General features: G+C 40.2%; 1 protein-coding gene across 6 annotated transcripts in view; it reads left to right on the top strand.

Annotated features, from left to right (window-relative positions):
- The first annotated feature begins 2,857 nt into the window (after positions 1 to 2,857).
- ZFP91 (ZFP91 zinc finger protein, atypical E3 ubiquitin ligase) overlaps positions 2,858 to 18,350 on the top strand; it is a 278,255-nt gene continuing 262,762 nt past the window's right edge. For 4 of the 6 annotated variants that reach the window (XM_053692306.1, XM_053692305.1, XM_053692304.1 and 1 more), the window contains exons 1-3: positions 2,860 to 3,123; positions 3,524 to 3,555; positions 4,668 to 4,868. In XM_053692306.1, the coding sequence (XP_053548281.1) occupies positions 2,939 to 3,123; positions 3,524 to 3,555; positions 4,668 to 4,868 (418 nt within the window). In that variant the 5' untranslated portion in view covers positions 2,860 to 2,938. Of the gene's footprint in view, positions 3,124 to 3,264; positions 3,359 to 3,523; positions 3,556 to 4,667; positions 4,869 to 18,350 lie in introns of those variants that run through there. The other 2 variants (XM_053692303.1, XM_053692307.1) reach the window with 2 other exon arrangements.

Here is an 18,350-nt window from a genome sequence, read left to right as displayed (position 1 = left end):
GTCTAGGCTTATCAAAGATATCACGGTTCCGCCCTCTTGTTCCGTGTCCTGCAGCTCACTAGCAGAGTCAGGAGAACAGATAGGGAACACTCCTTCAAAGGCTGCCACAAGCATCCGTTCTAGACCAAGAAAATGTGCATCAATGAGGGCTTTAAGTTTCACTTCCCACGTGGAAGACGCCATCTTAATTTCAGTCCTGCAGAAGTAACCACGATAAGGTGCAGGAAGCACTCCTCATTTAGCTTGGAAAGGTGGCCTCTGCTAAGCAAGGGGATTTCACAAGAGCTGCATTCTGTCACCTCAAAACTGCAGACCAGCTGATGACTCCTTAGACAACTGAGCTTAGTGCTTGAGTGCGGTAGCGTTTGAATCTGCAGTACCTGTCGGTCGGTCTACATCCAGCAGCTAAACGGCTATTTGCAGTACGAGATCGCTGTGTTGTCGAAATATCCTCCCTTATAAGTAAGGCTTAATGGGATATTAAATATAAAAGGAGGAGTGGTGGTGCTATGAAAATAATTAGTTATTTAGACGGAGCTCCTCTAAAACATGACCGCTCGCTCTGGCAGTTGGCTCCGCCCCCTTTGGACATTTCTTGAACTATTCACCGGCCATTTTTGTTAGAACTGTATATTTCCTTTAGAATCGCATATCTTATGCCTTTCTTATGCCTTTTTACTGAGCATTAGACAATAGAACGCCATGTATTGAGACTTTTATCTGTACAATCAATGTATCAGGTCCCGCACTCCAGCCCAAACCAACAGATGCACATTGTAAGGACTCTGCACTAGTCCTTTATTCCATCCAAAAATTGCCAAAACCAGCAGCACCTTATTAATGCAAAGGTATCTTTATTTGTGAGACTTCACAGCATACATAAACGATGTTTTGGTCACATAATGACCTTAATCATGATTAAGGTCATTATGTGACCGAAACGTCGTTTATGTATGCTGTAAAGTCTCACAAATAAAGATACCTTTGCATTAATAAGGTGCTGCTGGTTTTGGCTATTTTTGGACTTTTATCTGTACCACATTGCATATATTTGTATTATTCCTAATAATTTTAAATATTGTTTTTTATTGTAAGTTTTAAACATTGTATATCAATATATTGTATTTTTAGCATATTGTTCATTAAATTATTTTTATATATTGTACTATACATATCTCTAACATCCAGCTTTATTATCAAGATTCATCTTATATTATATGTTAATATATATCGTGGACACCACCTTAAGCAACTTATCCCTTAGCAGGGATATTGTAGCGCTCTCTCTTGGCATCTTTCTGATCCTCTATGAACTCCGCTCTGCAGGCGAGCACTAGTTCGTCAAAGTTACGTTGCATCTTCTCCCCAAAGTAGGGTTGCCACCTCAGCCATGTTTTCCTGGACACTTATGAGTTACACATGCTGCAGGGTGTGCAGGGAGGAACATGTATTGTGTTTCTGGCCAGCACTATTCATATTCCTCCCTGTACACCCTGCAGCATGTGTAACTTATAAGTGTTCTGTATTTTAAGGGACAGGTGGCAACCCTACGCCCAAAGTGATCAAGCAACGCTTTTATCTGTAAACAAGAGTCCTCCATACTTTACGATGCGGTAGGGGGTTCCGTGTACTTCAGGCTGCTTCTGTGAGGCCCAAGGCCTCAACCACTAGGCAGGATCTCACCATTTAATTCCCCAAAAGCTATTGTCTTCTAGGAGAGCCAGATACCGTACGCTGTTATATGTGAAAAGTAGTGTAGAAATCATTGAACAAGTGGCCATGCGGGTCCGTTGCGCTCTATTGTCTCTTCTATGAATATCTTGGTCATATGAAAGTTTTCTTAGGACCTGCACCCATCAGTGTAAAGCTCAGGCTTTCTGCAATCAGTTGGTGCTATCTAGGAGCCAGGATTTATGTTGGGATCTCCTGTGCTGGTAATTAATAGGCTTTGTAGCTACGGAAAATTAGATTTCAGTGGCCATGTTGGTCTATGGCCGGTTCCACCCCCGAGAATGTATTTTTAAACAACTTTCCAGTTTACTTTTATCACCAATTGTGCTTTGTTCGCTTGGTATTCTTAGTTGAAAGCTAAACCTAGGAGGTTCATATGCTAATGTCTTAGACCTTGAAGACGGCCTCTAATCTGAATGCATTTTGACCACTAGAGGGCATTAGTTCATGTGTTTCATATAGATAACATTGAGCTCATACATGTGAAGTTACCCTGGAGTGAGCACTGATTTGCTAAAATGCAAGTCTATGAAAAGAACTGAAATAAGGGGGCAGTTTGCAGAAGCATATATACAATGTAATCACAGAGGTAAAAAGTGTATTTCTATAACAGTGTTGGTTGTGCAAAACTGAGGAATGGGTAATAAAGGGATTATCTATCTTTCTTTTTAAACAACAAAAATTCTGGTGTTGACTCATTGACTGTCCCTAATTATTTTCAACTGAAATTCTTCATGTTTGTCTTAATGTTTTGGTTTAACCCAGAGTAAAGCTACCTGGTGTAAAATGACATAAAACTTTAAACTGTATGTAGCAGAATATTGAAATAATAAAAAAAATGTTTTTTCTTGTAATGTCATGACTCGAACAATAAAGTTATTCAAAAAAATACACAGCATCGCAATGCCTAAGCAAAGGAAATTAGCTGCACATGAGCAATGTAAGAATACATCTCCAGCCTGAAGCAGTAGCTAACAGAATTATCTTAGAAAAGGGCGGAGTTCATTTCAGGAACCATTCCTTTACAGCACATTAATCTACGCGTTTTAGTTAAAACAACGCGAGAAGATAGATTACACATGCGCAACTTGCTATGGCTAGTTAACGAGGCGGCGCGCACGCTTGATGATGTCAAGGCGCTGATCCGGAGGGGGAGTCTCACGCCTGCGCATTTCCGCACAGAGAGAGCGGACAGGCTGACAGACGGATGCCGGGAGGGCCGGAGCCGCAGGGCGGCCCCAAGCGGGTAACAGGAGACGAGGGGGCGGCTATGGAGGAAGAGGTGGTCGTGGGGGGCTCCTCCCGCAGGAGAAAGGCGGAGTGTCCACGGCGGAGGCGGAGTCGCCGTGAGCTGCCGGAGGAGGAGGAGTCTCTTCATGTGGGTGGAGATGGGTGAGTGACGTCACTTACTGGGGTGGTTGCAAGTTTTGGGGGAACTAGGCTTTACGTCACATTCCGAGAGGTGTGGGTGTGTTTAAATATTTGGGAAAGAGTTGGTTTAAGGGGTGCATCCATATTATATAGTAGGGTGTCTGTTGCCTAATAAGAGAGTATTTATTGGTATCTGTTTTTTTAGAGCTTGTTATTTTATACTCTTCTTTTAATTATAGAATTGTAACAACTACAGGTAGGTAACTGGAATATAGATTTTGTCATGTGATAGAATGTGCATGCATTACCCGAAGTTGGCTGGTCTTAGTTAATTCTATCAACTGACATTTTATTTATTTTATGATAGTTTATAGAAGTTCATTGTGCAATAATAATTAATGAAGTTTGTTTACATTTGCAGCTACATGGATGAAGAAATAGTGATTGATAAAGGTAGGTGTAAATACTGGAATCCTTACAAGCTCACCCCTTATTTGAGATCAAGGTTGACCAACATTTTCCTGGTGTCCCATTCTGTCCATTGATGTTTTAGAAGTTATGCTACTAAATTAAACAAAACATACCATACTAATAAAAGGAACTAGAAAATAATTGTCCGCTAAATGTGTGATGATACTTTGAATTGCAAAATTCTTCATATATGACTTGCAGTGTGTATTGATGTACCTATACAGGTGGCCCTCGGTTTACAACGGTTCAATTTGCACCATTTCAGAATAACATCCTTTTTTCCCCCAGTCATATGACTGCTATTGAAAAGCATTGAGAAGCAGTGCATTGATTAAAATAGCCAGTAGGTGGAGCTGTCCACTTGTGTTGCAGCAAAGCCAAGCAAGCTGAAATTAATCAGTTTAACCAGACCTGAGCTATTGAGCAGATTTCAAAGGAACAAGATCTTCCTGTCTATAAATCAGTTCAGATTGGAATGCATAGAAAGAACTGTTTGCAGAAAAATGCAAGTAAAGTCTGTGTTTTGTGATTATTTTATTAGGTTCATAATGCTGTTTAGCAAATGTTTTTGTTCATTTAACTTAGTTTAATTATATATTCTGTGTTGTGTGATTATTTTAATAGGTTTATAATGCTGTTTAGCATTTAAAGACTTCATTTTAAAGCTTTAAAAGTAATGTATTAGGTGTTACTTATGACAATTTTGAGAGGGGCCTGGAACCTAACTCCCTCACTTCCCATTTACTTACATTATAAATTGGGTTTCAATTTACAACAGTTTCAATTTACAACCATTCCTTCTGGAACCTAACCCTGGCGTAAACTGAGGACTACCTGTATTATTGTAATATCACAAGCAATACTGCAACATTCCCTACTGTATGAGATATCCCACAACTTGCAAAAGAATTGAGGGCTGTAGTTTGACCTGGTTTAACTGTTTCAGGGGAAGTTGACAGGAATGTGTGAAATTGTCATCGTAGAACATTAACATAACATGAGCTAGTTACCTAAAGTTGTGTTCTCTCTCTCTCTCTCTCTCTCTCTCTCGCATGTAATGGCAATAGTGATTTGAGCCCCTTTTTGTTTTATAGAACCCAAGTGTGAGGTTGAGGATGAGGAATTGGTGGTACAAGACATGGAACCCACAATATTGATCCAAGACCCTCATTTGGATGATGAGGAAGGCTGCCATATTGTGAGGGGAGGTGTTCTACGCAGCTCCCGCATGAGGCATCCTCCTGCCTTGCAACTCATCTGCAAAACTGAACCAGAACAAGATCAACTGGTGTATGGTAAGAGAGGAATTCCAAGGAAAGTAAAAAAATAAAGTTTTATATATATTTACTTCCATTAACAAAATGTGCAGTCTTTTTATATTTACACTTTTTGAGGCACCAGCTCATACTGAGCATGTTCAAAAATTCACACAATATATGTATATGCATTTATGATTTGCTGATGGCTGTCAGATGATGCAGGAGTGGAGGAAATAGACATAACTTTGAAATTTGGCAGTAAAAACCCCCAAAACCTACTACTCATTTAAAGTTCAGACTAAGTGCTATTGTATTGTCTTTTTATCATGCTTTTGCTGATTATGTAAATCTACTGTATTTAATGGTCCTTTTAAAGAACACCATGTTTTAAAAACAGTTAAAGGGACATAATACTCCTGCTAAATCACTTGAAACTGATACAGTATAACTGTAAAAAGCTGATAGGAAAATATCACCTGATCATCTCTATCTAAAAAAGAAAGATATTTTACCTCAGAATCTCCTCAGCTCAGCAGAGTAAGTTCTGTGTAAAAAGTTATTATTCAGCTGCAGGTAAAAAATAAATTGAAGAAATGAACAGCAGCCAATCAGCATCAACAGTGCTGATGTCATGAACTATTTTACTGTGATCTCATGAGATTTGACTTATTTCAATTTCATTGTAAACTTCCTTACACTGAATAGGGAAATAAGATGAGTGTGCACGTAAGCTCGCTCCTTCCGCTGTCCTGGGACAGACATACTGATTTGTTACTTTGAAGTCCTTTACAATGGGATGTGGCTACTGAGAAACTTTTGAGGTAAAATATCTTTCTTTTTTACATAGAGATGTTTAGGTGATATTTTCTAGTCAGCTTTTTATAGTTATACTGCATCACTTTCAAGTGTTTAAACATTTAGGAATTATGGCCCTTGAAGTGAAAATTAAACATTCATGATTAGATATAGCATACCATTTTACACAATGTTCAAATTTACTTTTATGTGAAAAATTGCTTTGTTCTCTTTGTAAAAATATCCAAATTCCTCTTTTAATACCACCTACACTAAGCTATATCTAGGCTGCCAACACCTAAGATTTATTATATGGGAAATCTTAAAGGGACATGAAACCCAACATTTTTCTTTCATGATTCAGATAGAGGATACAATTTTAAACAACTTTCCAATTTACTTCTATTATTTAATGTGCTTCCTTCTCTTGTCATCCTTTGCTGAAAATGTTTATCTAGGCAGGATCAGCAGAGAACCTACGTTCTAGCTGTTTAAAAGTGGCTGCATATATAATATAAATATATATATATATATATATATATATATATATATATATATATATATATATATATGTATGTATATATATTCGATTGTGATTGGCTCACCCATGTGTTCAGTTAGAAACCATTAGTGCATTGCTGCTTCTTCAACAAATGATACCATTTGGACAGTTTTTCACAGCTAGACAGCGCTAGTTCATGTGTGTCATATAGGTAGCATTGTGCACACTCCCGTGGATTTACCTAGGAGTCAGCACTGATTGGCTAAAATGCAAGTCTGTCAAAAGAGCTGAAATAAGTAGGCAGTCTGAAGAAGCTTAGATACAAGGTAATCAGAGGTAAAAAATATATTACTATAACCGTGTTGGTTATGCAAAACTGGGGAATGGGCAAAAAAGGGATTATCTTTTTTTTAAACAATAAAAATTCTGGAGTAGCCTGTCCCTTTAAGCTAAAGAAAAACACAGTACTATTATCATCAGTCTCAGTAATGCGGTTCAAATATTAGAAAAAGGCAAAAGTTAATAATGGGACATTTATTATGTTCAAAAATAGTCACAGTGCATTAATATAAGAAAAAGGCATTAACAAATAAAAGCTTGTTAAAAACAAAAACTAAAAAAAACAACTTGTCAGAATGGAGACAAATAGCTAGCTTATTTTATTTATCATTATATTGTAATGTAAATGATGTTGTAATTTAAGTGTCTTTTTTGCACATACAGAAAATGAAGGAACTCCACTGAATGAGATACACATTTCTCAAGATAAAAATTGCCTTAAGAGCATTCTCTGTGGGACTACATAGTAGTGACAAGGCTTTTTAGAGAAGCTCACCAGTCTCTGTGGGATGCAGCACCCCTTTCCTTAAGAGAATTCAGTGAGGTTTATGTATACATGGTATTCATAGGCAAATGCCAGTATTTAAAGTGAAAGTCAATCCTAGCGTTTTGCAAATGCTAGAATTGACTTTTGAAACAAATAAAGGGGACTTTCATTCATGAAGTATAAGATACTTCATATAGATAGCTCCTTTCTTTGTTTCAATTGATCGCCGTTCTTAGCTGCTACAGCAGCCCACAGCTAAAAAATGTTTTGCTAAGAGGTGACGTTTTTCCCTCTTAGTCAACAGCCGTGCGGTAAATCCGGCTTGGTGCCCTTGGGAGCCGGATTTACCGCACGGCTATTGGCTAAGAGGTGAAAACGTCACCTCTAAGCAAAATTATTATTTTTTTAGCCGTGGGCTGCTGCAGCAGCTAAGAACAGCGATTGATTGAAACAAAGGAGCTATCTTATACTTCATGAATCAAAGTCCACTTTATTTGTTTCAATCGTCAGTCCTAGTGTTTGTAAAACGCTAGGATTGACTTTCACTTTAAGTTCTTGCTCAACTGTAAAATAAAGATAACGTTATGTGTGTGTATGTCTAATATATATTATATAGCAAATAAAAGCAGACCTTGATGATACAGCACTTGATATGGTAACTAACATCCTTGAAAATGCACTTGTAAAGGAAATAATTGCCCAATTGATGTAGCTTCTTTTAAAACTTTTCCGCCAGGCCTTGTAAGGTTGTTTTAAAACCTAACATCACATTTTATTTATCTATTTTGCAGAAAATGCAAGATTTCCTTTTTGGTATCTCTATTTTAAGTGTGCATTGTTTTCATTTTTGCTTTTTTTACTGAGGTTTTTAGCCTTGCAGGTATATCAAACTCATCCTTAATGTGACCCTAATAATTATTTTTCCTTTTTATTTTTTTGCCCTTTAATTTGATTCAAATAATCAATTTGACCTGCTGAAGTGTATTACATTGTTTACAAATAACTACAATGAACGCATGTGTATGTACAGAATGTTATAAAATAAGAATATCTGATTTCCTTGTAAGCTCAACCCATTTTGATGGGTCATGGTTTCAAAGAACAAAACCAGCTATTTCATATACAAAGTAAACATAATGCAACCATTTCTCATACATTTTATACTCTTTAGCTGGTATAACAAGTCATTTTGAAACACATTAAGGTAAAAACAATTTTACAATATACTGTCCTTTAAAGTATATTGCCCATTTGTTGTCTGATATGCCACACAATACAACATTATTATTTATTATTATTCTTTATTTATAAAGTGCCAACAGATTCCGCAGTGCTGCCCATGGGTACAATGATAACAGTACAATGGAGAAACAATACAATAAAAGACAAAATTTTACAGACAAATACAGGGGGGATTGAGGGCCCCCGCGGGAACTTACAATCTAGATGGGTAAGAGGATGGGAAACTGGAGGTGGGGACTGCAAAGGTGAAAATGATATTAGTGAGGAGATAGAGGGCAACTGTTAGTTAAGTTAGTTTGTTAATAAGTCGGGTGATAAGCTTCCCTGAACAGAAAGGTCTTTAGGGAACGTTTAAAGGAGGAGAGGTTGGGGGGCAAGTCTGGCAGCTCGAGGAAGTGCGTTCCAGAGGGTTGGTGCCGCACGAGAGAAGTCCTGTAGTCTAGCATGAGAGGAGGTGATGGTAGAGTATGCAAGAAGCAGGTCATTGTTGGATCTTAGGGGCTGGCAGGAGTATATTTGTTGATGAGTGAGGAAAGGTAGGGTGGGGCAGCATTGGTGAGGGCTTTGTAGGTCAGGGTGAGAATTTCTGCTGTGAAAGGGGAGCCAGTAAAGGGACTCACAGAGAGGTGCAGCAGAAACAGAGCGTCGAGAGAGGTGGATTAGCCTGGCAGATGCATTTAGGATGGATTGGAGGGGAGAGAGGCGGGAGAAAGGGAGGCCAGTTAGTAAGTTGTTACAGTAGTCAAGTTGGGAAATTAACAGGGAGTGGATTAGCTGTTTAGTAGTTTCAGCCCTCAGAAACGGACACATTTTAGAGATGTTGCGTAGGTGGTTGCAGCAGAATGAAGAGAGCAGTTGGATGTGGGGAATGAAGGACAAATTTGAGTCAAGCCTGACTCTGAGGCAGCGGACTTGGGGTGATGGAGAGATAGTGGTGCCGCCAACAGTGATAGAAAAATTGGAAACTGGGGTAGAGTTAGGAGGGGAGTAGTTCGGTCTTGGACATGTTTGTTTTTAGGTGGTGAGAGGCCATCCTGGAGGAAATGCCAGATAAGCAGTCGCTGATGTGAGAATTGACAGAAGGAGAGAGTGCAGGGATGGAAAGGTAGATCTGGGTATCATCAGCATAGAGGTGATAGCTGAAGCCATAGCTGTTGATAAGTTTACCCAGTTAAGAAGTGTAAATAGAGAAGAGTAGAGGACACAGGACAGAGCCTTGAGGTACTCCAACAGACAGAGGCAATAGAGAGGAGGAATCACCAGCAAAATAGACGGAGAAGGATCTGTTAGAGAGATAAGAGTGAATCCAGGAGAGGGCAGTGTCACATAGCCCAAGAGAGCTGAGAGTCAGTAGGAGAAGGGAATGGTCAACAGTGTCAAAGGCAGCAGAGAGGTCAAGTAAGATAAGTATAGAGTAGTAGCTTTTGTTTTTAGCAGAAAGGAGATTGTTAGTAACCTTGGTGAGGGCAGTCTCAGTTAAGTGTTGGGGACGGAAGCCAGATTGCAAGGGGATCGAGCAATGAGTTGGAGGACAGGAAGTGGGTTAGGCGATGGAAAACTAGTTTTTCAAGGAATTTTGAAGCTAGCGGGAGCAGTGATAGGGGCGTTAGTTTGCAGGGGAGTTAGGGTCAAGGGAGGGTTTTTTGAGGATGGGGGTGACCTTTGCATGTTTGAAGGAGGCAAGGAATGAACCGGTAGAAAGTGATAGGTTGAATATGTGAGTGAGGGTGGGAGACAGAGGAGGAATAAGATGTGATGGAATAGAGTCAAGTGGGCAGGTAGTTAAATGTGAGGAAGACAAAAGGGAAGCCACTTCACTCTCAGTGGTTTGGAGGAGGGTGCAGAGGGGGTGACTGGGAGCGGAGTTGGGAGATTGCAGGTTTGTGTTGGGATGTTTCTTCGGATGGGCAAGTGTTTTATTGAAAAAATAGTCAGCAAGGTCTTGAGCACTGAATGCAGATGATGGGGGTGGTGCAGGTGGGTAGAGGAGAGAGTTGAAAATGGAGAAGAGTATTTTAGGGTTTTTAAGAGTGAGTGGATATAAGAGAAGAGAAGTAGGTTTGCTTAGCTAAGCGAAGGGCAGAGGTGTAAGAGTAAAGAATGAACTTATAGTGCCTAACATAGTTTTAAATAAGTAAATCCAGTTTAACCTTAAATAACCAACATCTGTCTCATATCATTTAGCTGTTCAGTTTAGCAACTCTTTCATATACTGTTACCTTCTGTCATCTTTTCCTTCTCTGCTGCTGTCAGGCACTTTATTCCTTTTTTCGTTATGTGTACCTGGGCCATATTGTAATGTCACTGCCCAGTATCTTCCATTTCAACTATGAATTGCTTAATTTTAAATGCTGCCCTAGACAAATAAATGCAATTGGCTCCTGTTTTTTTTGTGTTTTTTTTTTTTTAAATAATGTTTATTGTGCATCATAAAAATAAAAGGATACAATATTTTCCATATGGTTACAAAGAGGTGTGAATAAATGCAAAGTTATTAACAAACATTTTTAGTACGGATTAACTTTTGTGTGGCATAATATGGAGAGTTGTAAGTCTCTGGGCAGGTCATAGGGAGATCCATATTGCAGTCCCATGTTTCAATTTCCCTTTATGTCCCTTTGAAGAAGTGACCATCTAAACCCATATATAACATATAGAGTGCCATAATCAACCAACATACTTTGCTGTCATAAACATGTTGCAGGATAAACTGCAGTATTTTATCTTCGTTAAACATAAAGACAGTTGCAAGACTATCTGCCTTGCATTTCTAATAAAAAATCCAGTACACATTCTAAAATATAACTTAGAACAATGTTCTAAAAATCTAACGTCCAAGAATCTGGGGCGGGCCCTGGCCAGTACCCCCCCCCCCCCAATTACAACTTAGACTGTAACAGGCCCATTTATCAAGCTCCGTATGGAGCTTGAAGGGCCGTGTTTCTGGCGAGTCTTCAGACTCGCCAGAAACACAAGTTATGAAGCAGCGGTCAACGATCGGGTTGATTGACAGCTCCCTGCTGGCGGCCGATTGGCCGCGAGTCAGCAGGGGGCGGCGTTGCACCAGCAGCTCTTGTGAGCTGCTGGTGCAATGTTAAATGTGGAGAGCGTATTGCTCTCCGCATTTAGCGAGGTCTTGCGGACCTGATCCGCAGTGTCGGATCAGGTCCGCAAGCCCTTTGATAAATGGGCCCCTAAAAGTCTCAACCTGTGTTGATATGTTGTCGTCCCGACCACATTACCATCATTGTCTCGTGTATGTCCAAGTTACCGCTAAGTAAGTAGTGATATCTTTCTAGCTGTAGGGTTGTATTTACTCTCACCTTCCACTCTGTAAGTGTAGGGATGTGGGTGGACTTCCAGTTGAGAGGGATTAAGATTTTGGCGCAAGAAAGGAGATGCATGAGTAGAGATTTTTGTGCCTGTGTCTGAAATTTGAATGGAAAGTGAAATGATATGTCTGGGGCTTTGGGGATCATCAGACCTGTGATAGAGCCTATTTCTTCCCATACCTCTTCCCAGAAAGGATTTAGGGCTCCTGTTTTTATTATTTTTTTCCCCCATATGAAATCAATGTGTCCCAAAGCAGTGTGGGACAATGGAAGTGTTTTGCCTTGTCATTTTTACTCCATCACTTATATCCAAACCTTTAAAATTTGGTGGGTGGGAGACATTAAAGTGTTGATATTCTGTTTCCATGTTATGAGGCACTGCTCCCTTTCCACGACTCACTTATGTTACAAATTCATTCTTTTTTTTTTTTTTTTTACTAGGATTTTATGTGGGTGAACCTGTTAGAGGTCAACAATTGAGTTACCAAATACATTTATGAGTAGATCAACAGAGATTCTTGCATTTGCTCTTTTAGAAATCTCGGAGGGGCGAAACGCGTCATGGGGACTACCAAGGAGATTAATATAACCGGCATATCAATTTGCAATATTATGCCATTACGGACTAATTTTAAATAGTTGGAAACCGTGGTCGCGAGAGAGTTTAACAATAGAATGAACACATTGGGCTTACCAAAATGGCCGAGTGTGCTATCGTAATAGCGCTGCTGAATCTCTTGACGCTCTACAAATAACCAATATTAATTTAAATCTCTAATAACTTTAATATATTTATTAACCTACTCTACAGCTCTGATGTAGATTTATAATATAAAATTATGGTTTATATAACGGCACTAGGCTGAGTGAATGTTTAGATACTTAACCATTGGATAAACATATATCTTCATATAAGATTTGTGCTAATTACCACCTTGGTACTTCAGATTTAAATTTATTCAGAGCTGGATATAACAGTGTAAGCCAGTAGTCTTTTATACTGAATCAGGTATGATTTAAATCATTAGATGTATTGAAGAATATCAGGAGAGTCTTGTACGCAGATGTTACAACTTGCAAGTGTGGTAACGCTAATATGCTTACAAATAAACAGAATTGAGTGCTATATTTTCAGCACATGTTATTTAAAGTTAACATTACACGTGTTAAAGCACAACATAATTATTTCTCTCCGGATTTATCATACCTGCACATTACTGATTTACATATGTATTTAACATCAGCAGTTATTTTTTACTAAATAGTAGTCTGCAGTTAACATATAGCAGTAACTACTCATCTTGAAGTATTAATGATTGTGGAAAAGTTCCACCTAAGCCAGGGTTATTCATATCCTTATTCTTTCATTATATCTAGCATATTAGTGATTATAAACCATGTTAAATTAATAGTGATACATTTTGTACAACATCACTATAATACTGAGCTGTAATATTCCAAAATGATTAGCCTGTGGCATTTATCTAGATTATCATTTGATTTCTAATGGTGTATAAATACAATATCAGCTCGAGATCTAAGATTGATTATAATCCACTAGAGAATAATATTATTTATATTAATTCTCCTTTATTTTAACTTCACTTTTTTATTCCCATTTTTAATAGACCATAATAAAAGTTATGTTTTCGACACATTGATTTATTTTTCCAGCCTCTTCAGTCTGTGTTGCAATTGCATTCTTCAGTGGAAACCTTTTTCTCCTACATTGGTGTATCCGGTCCACGGCTTCATCCTTACTTGTGGGATATTCTCAATCCCTACAGGAAGTGGCAAAGAGAGCACACAGCAGAGCTGTCCATATAGCTCCCCTCAGGCTCCGCCCCCCCCAGTCATTCTCTTTGCCGCTCTAACTAGTAGCATCTCCACGGGGGTGGTAAAGAGTATGTGGTGTTTAGTTGTAGTTTTTTATTCTTCTATCAAGAGTTTGTTATTTTAAAATAGTGCCGGCTTGTACTATTTACTCTGCAGCAGAAAGTGATGAAGATTTCTGCCGAGAGGAATATGATTTTAGCACCAGTAACTAAAATCCATTGCTGTTCCCATGCAGGACTGTTGAAACCAGAGAACTTCAGTTGGGGGGAACAGTTTGCAGGCTTAACTGCTTCAGGTATGATCAGTCATTTTTCTAACAAGACCTAGTAATGCTAGAAGACTGTCAGCAATCCCCTCTGGGATAGGTAAGCCATTTTTCTTAGACTCTGTATAAAATTATGGCTTATATTAAGGGCTCTATGCTGGTTGACACTATTGTGGGCTAAATAGATTGCTTTTTAGCATGTTTTCACTATAAATAAGGTGTTTTTTCAGACTTTAAAACACTTTTGGGGTTTTATTTTGCGCCTGGCACTTATTTGGACACCTATTCTAGTAAGAAAGGCCCCTCCACTCTGGAATGAAGAGGGAGGAGGCCTCATTTTCAGGCCTCAATTGCACAGTTGTTTTGCTTAGGCAGTTCATGCAGCTTCACGTGGGGAGTCCAGAGGCATCAGAAAAGACTCCAGAGAGGCTTTTTTCCTACTAAAATAATCCCTAAGGAAGGTAAAGGCCACAGTGGAAAGCTGTGGCATAGTACTGTAGTGTTTTTAACAGGTTAATTGCTGTTATTAGCTCCGGTTTGGGCATTAAGGGGTTAATTGGTCTGAAATTTTTTATGCAATCATTTCAAAGCATTAAGACACTGTGGTGAAAATTTCATTAAAATCGGATGTTTATTTGATGTTTTTTTGATGTTTTAGTAATAAAGTGTGCACTTTTATTATTTAAAAACACAGTAACGTTTTTGTCAAAAATAATTTTTATTGCATTGAAGATCTGTTTGTCTGTCAAACATGTCTGACCCTTCAGATAACCTATGTTCTGTATGTTCAAAGGCCAAGGTGGTTCCCCCATTGAATTTATGTGTGAAGTGTGCCATAGCGTCCAAACAGCTTAAGGATCGTACAATCACGCTTAAAGATATAGCCCAGGATGATTCTTTAGCTGAAGGTAGTGAGGATAGCTCACTATCCTCTCCTTCTGTGTCAACACCAGCTATGCCCGCGCAAGCGATGCCCAGTACATCTAGCGCGCCAATTGCTATTACTATGCAACAGTTAGCAGCAGTAATGGATAATTCTCTCGCAGCATTTTTATCCAAACTGCCAGCTTTTCCTAGGAAGCGTGATTACTCAGTTTTAAATACAGAAAATGAGCAAGCAGACGCAGAGGATAATTTATCTGTAGTACCCTCACATCAATCTGACTTGGCGTGAGGGAGGGCCTGTCTGAGGGAGAAATTTCTGACACAGGAAAAGTTTCTCAGCAGGCAGAGCCTGATACCATAGCATTTAAATTTAAGCTTGAACACCTCCGCGCTCTACTTAAGGAGGTCCTAGCTACTCTTGATGATTGTGACCCTTTGGTGGTCCCAGAAAAATTGTGTAAAATGGATAAATTCTTAGAGGTCCCAGTACACACTGATGCGTTTCCGATACCTAAGAGGGTGGCGGATATAGTGAATAAGGAGTGGGAGAAGCCAGGTGTACCTTTTGTTCCCCCTCCTATATTTAAGAAAATGTTCCCCATTGTTGACCCCAGAAGGGACGCGTGGCAGACGGTCCCTAAGGTAGAGGGGGCAGTTTCAACGCTAGCTAAGCGCACAACTATACCAATAGAAGACAGTTGCGCTTTCAAAGATCCTATGGATAAAAAATTAGGTTTACTTAAGAAAATTTTTGTTCAACAAGGTTTTCTTCTTCAACCAATTTCTTGCATTTTTCCTGTAACCACTGCAGCTGCTTTTTGGTTTGAGGAATTAGAAAACTCTCTCCAGAAGGAGACTTCTTATGATGAAGTCATGGATAGAATTCACGCCCTGAAGTTGGCTAATTCTTTCATTACAGATGCCGCTTTTCAGTTAGCTAAATTAGCGGCGAAAAATTCTGGTTTCGCAATAGTGGCGCGTAGGGCGCTTTTGGCCAAAATTGTGGTCGGCGGATGTGTCGTCCAAAACAAAATTGGCTTAATATTCCTTTCAAGGGTAAGACACTATTCGGGCCAGAGTTGAAAGAAATTATTTCAGATATCACTGGGGGAAAGGGCCATGCCCTTCCACAGGATAGACCTTTCAAAGCTAAAAATAAGTCTAATTTTCGTTCCTTTCGCAATTTCAGGAACGGACCGGCTTCTACCTCTACAGCCACTAGGCAAGAGGGTAACGCACCCCAGCCCAAACCAGCATGGAAACAATTGCAAGGCTGGAACAAGGGTAAACAGGCCAAAAAGCCTGCTGCTGCTACCAAGACAGCATGAAGGGGTAGCCCCCGATCCGGGACCGGATCTAGTAGGGGCAGACTTTCTCTCTTTGCTCAGGCCTGGGCAAGAGATGTTCTGGACCCCTGGGCACTAGAAATAGTCTCTCAGGGGTATCTTCTAGAATTCAAGGACCTTCCTCCAAGGGGAAGGTTCCACATGTCTCGCTTATCTTTAGACCAGATAAAGAGACAGGCATTCTTACATTGCGTAGAAGACCTTTTAAAAATGGGAGTGATACACCCAGTTCCAACAGCAGAACAAGGACTGGGATTTTACTCAAACCTGTTTGTAGTTTACAAAAAGGAAGGAACTTTAAGGCCAATTCTGGATTTAAAGATCCTAAACAAATTCCTCAGAGTTCCATCATTCAAAATGGAAACCATTCGGGCAATTTTACCAATGATCCAGGAGGGTCAATATATGACTACCGTGGACTTAAAGGATGCGTACCTGCATATTCCTATCCACAAAGATCACCATCAGTTTCTGAGGTTCGCCTTTCTGGACAAGCATTACCAGTTCGTGGCTCTTCCCTTCGGATTGGCCACTGCTCCCAGAATTTTCACAAAGGTGCTAGGGTCCCTTCTAGCGGTGCTAAGGCCAAGGGGCATTGCAGTAGCACCTTACCTAGACGACATTTTAATACAGGCGTCGTCCTTTCACAAAGCAAGGGCTCATACGGACATTGTTCTAGCCTTTCTAAGGTCTCACGGGTGTAAGGTGAACATAGAAAAAAGTTCTCTGTCCCCGTTCACAAGGGTTCCCTTCCTGGGAACAATAATAGACTCGGTAGAAATGAAAATCTTTCTGACAGAGGTCAGGAAATTAAAACTTTTGAACACTTGTCGAGTTCTTCAATCCATTCCTCAACCCTCCATAGATCAGTGCATGGAGGTAATAGGACTAATGGTTGCGGCAATGGACGTGGTTCCTTTTGCTCGAATTCATTTAAGACCATTGCAACTGTGCATGCTCAAACAATGGAATTAGGATTATGCAGATTTGTCTCCCCAGATTCAGATGGACCAGCAAACCAGAGACTCACTCCTCTGGTGGTTGTCTCAGGATCACCTGTCTCAGGGAATGAGTTTCCGAAGACCGGAGTGGATCATTGTCACGACCGACGCCATCCTCTTAGGCTGGGGCGTGGTCTGGAAGTCCCTGAAGGCTCAGGGTCTATGGTCTCGGGAAGAATCTCTTCTCCCAATAAACATTTTGGAATTGAGAGCGATATTCAATGCGCTCCAGGCATGGCCTCAACTAGCGGAGGCCAAATTCATCAGATTTCAGTCGGACAACATGACGACTGTAGCGTACATCAATCATCAGGGGGGAACAAAGAGTTCCCTGGCGATGAGGGAGGTATCCAAGATCATCAAATGGGCAGAGGATCACTCCTGCCATCTATCAGCAATTCACATCCCAGGAGTGGACAACTGGGAAGCGGATTATCTGAGTCGTCAGACTTTCCATCCGGGGGAGTGTGAACTACACCCGGAGGTTTTTGCTTAGCTGACCCAGCTATGGGGCATTCCAGATCTGGATCTGATGGCGTCACGTCAGAACTCCAAAGTTACACGTTACGGGTCCAGGTCCAGGGATCCCAAGGCGACATTGGTAGATGCCTTAGTAGCGCCTTGGTCGTTCAATCTAGCTTATGTGTTTCCACCGTTTCCCCTTCTCCCCCGGCTAGTAGCCAGGATCAAACAGGAGAAGGCTTCGGTAATTCTGATAGCTCCTGCGTGGCCATGCAGGACTGGGTATGCAGACCTGGTGAATATGTCATCGGTTCCACCATGGAAGCTGCCTTTGAGGCAGGACCTTCTAATTCAAGGTCCATTCGAACATCCAAACCTAGTTTCTCTACAACTGACTGCTTGGAGATTGAACGCTTGATTCTAGCTAAGCATGGTTTTTCGGAATCAGTTATAGATACTCTGATCCAGGCTAGAAAGCCTGTCACCAGGAAAATTTACCATAGGATATGGCGGAAATATCTTTGCTGGTGCGAATCCAAGGGTTACTCATGGAGTAAGATTAGGATTCCAAGGATACTATCTTTTCTCCAAGAAGGATTGGAGAAAGGTCTGTCAGCTAGTTCTTTAAAGGGACAGATATCTGCTCTGTCTGTTTTGTTACACAAGCGTCTGGCAGCCATGCCAGATATTCAGGCGTTTGTACAGGCTTTAGCCAGAATCAAGCCTGTCTACAGACCTGTGGCTCCTCCATGGAGTCTAAATTTAGTTCTTTCAGTTCTTCAAGGGGTTCCTTTTGAACCTCTACATTCCATAGATATTAAGTTACTATCTTGGAAAGTTTTGTTTTTAGTAGCTATTTCTTCTGCTCGAAGAGTTTCTGAATTGTCTGCTTTGCAGTGTAATTCACCCTATCTGGTGTTTCATACAGATAAGGTCGTTTTACGTACCAAACCTGGTTTTCTTCCAAAAGTGGTTTCCAATAAGAATATCAACCAGGAAATAGTTGTTCCTTCTCTGTGTCCTAAT

Source organism: Bombina bombina, chromosome 9, assembly GCF_027579735.1.
Source record: "Bombina bombina isolate aBomBom1 chromosome 9, aBomBom1.pri, whole genome shotgun sequence".
In the NCBI taxonomy this organism is placed as follows: Eukaryota; Metazoa; Chordata; class Amphibia; order Anura; family Bombinatoridae; genus Bombina; species Bombina bombina.
The sequence above is the reverse complement of the archived record's forward strand: the minus strand, read 5'-3'. Positions and strand labels throughout refer to the sequence as shown.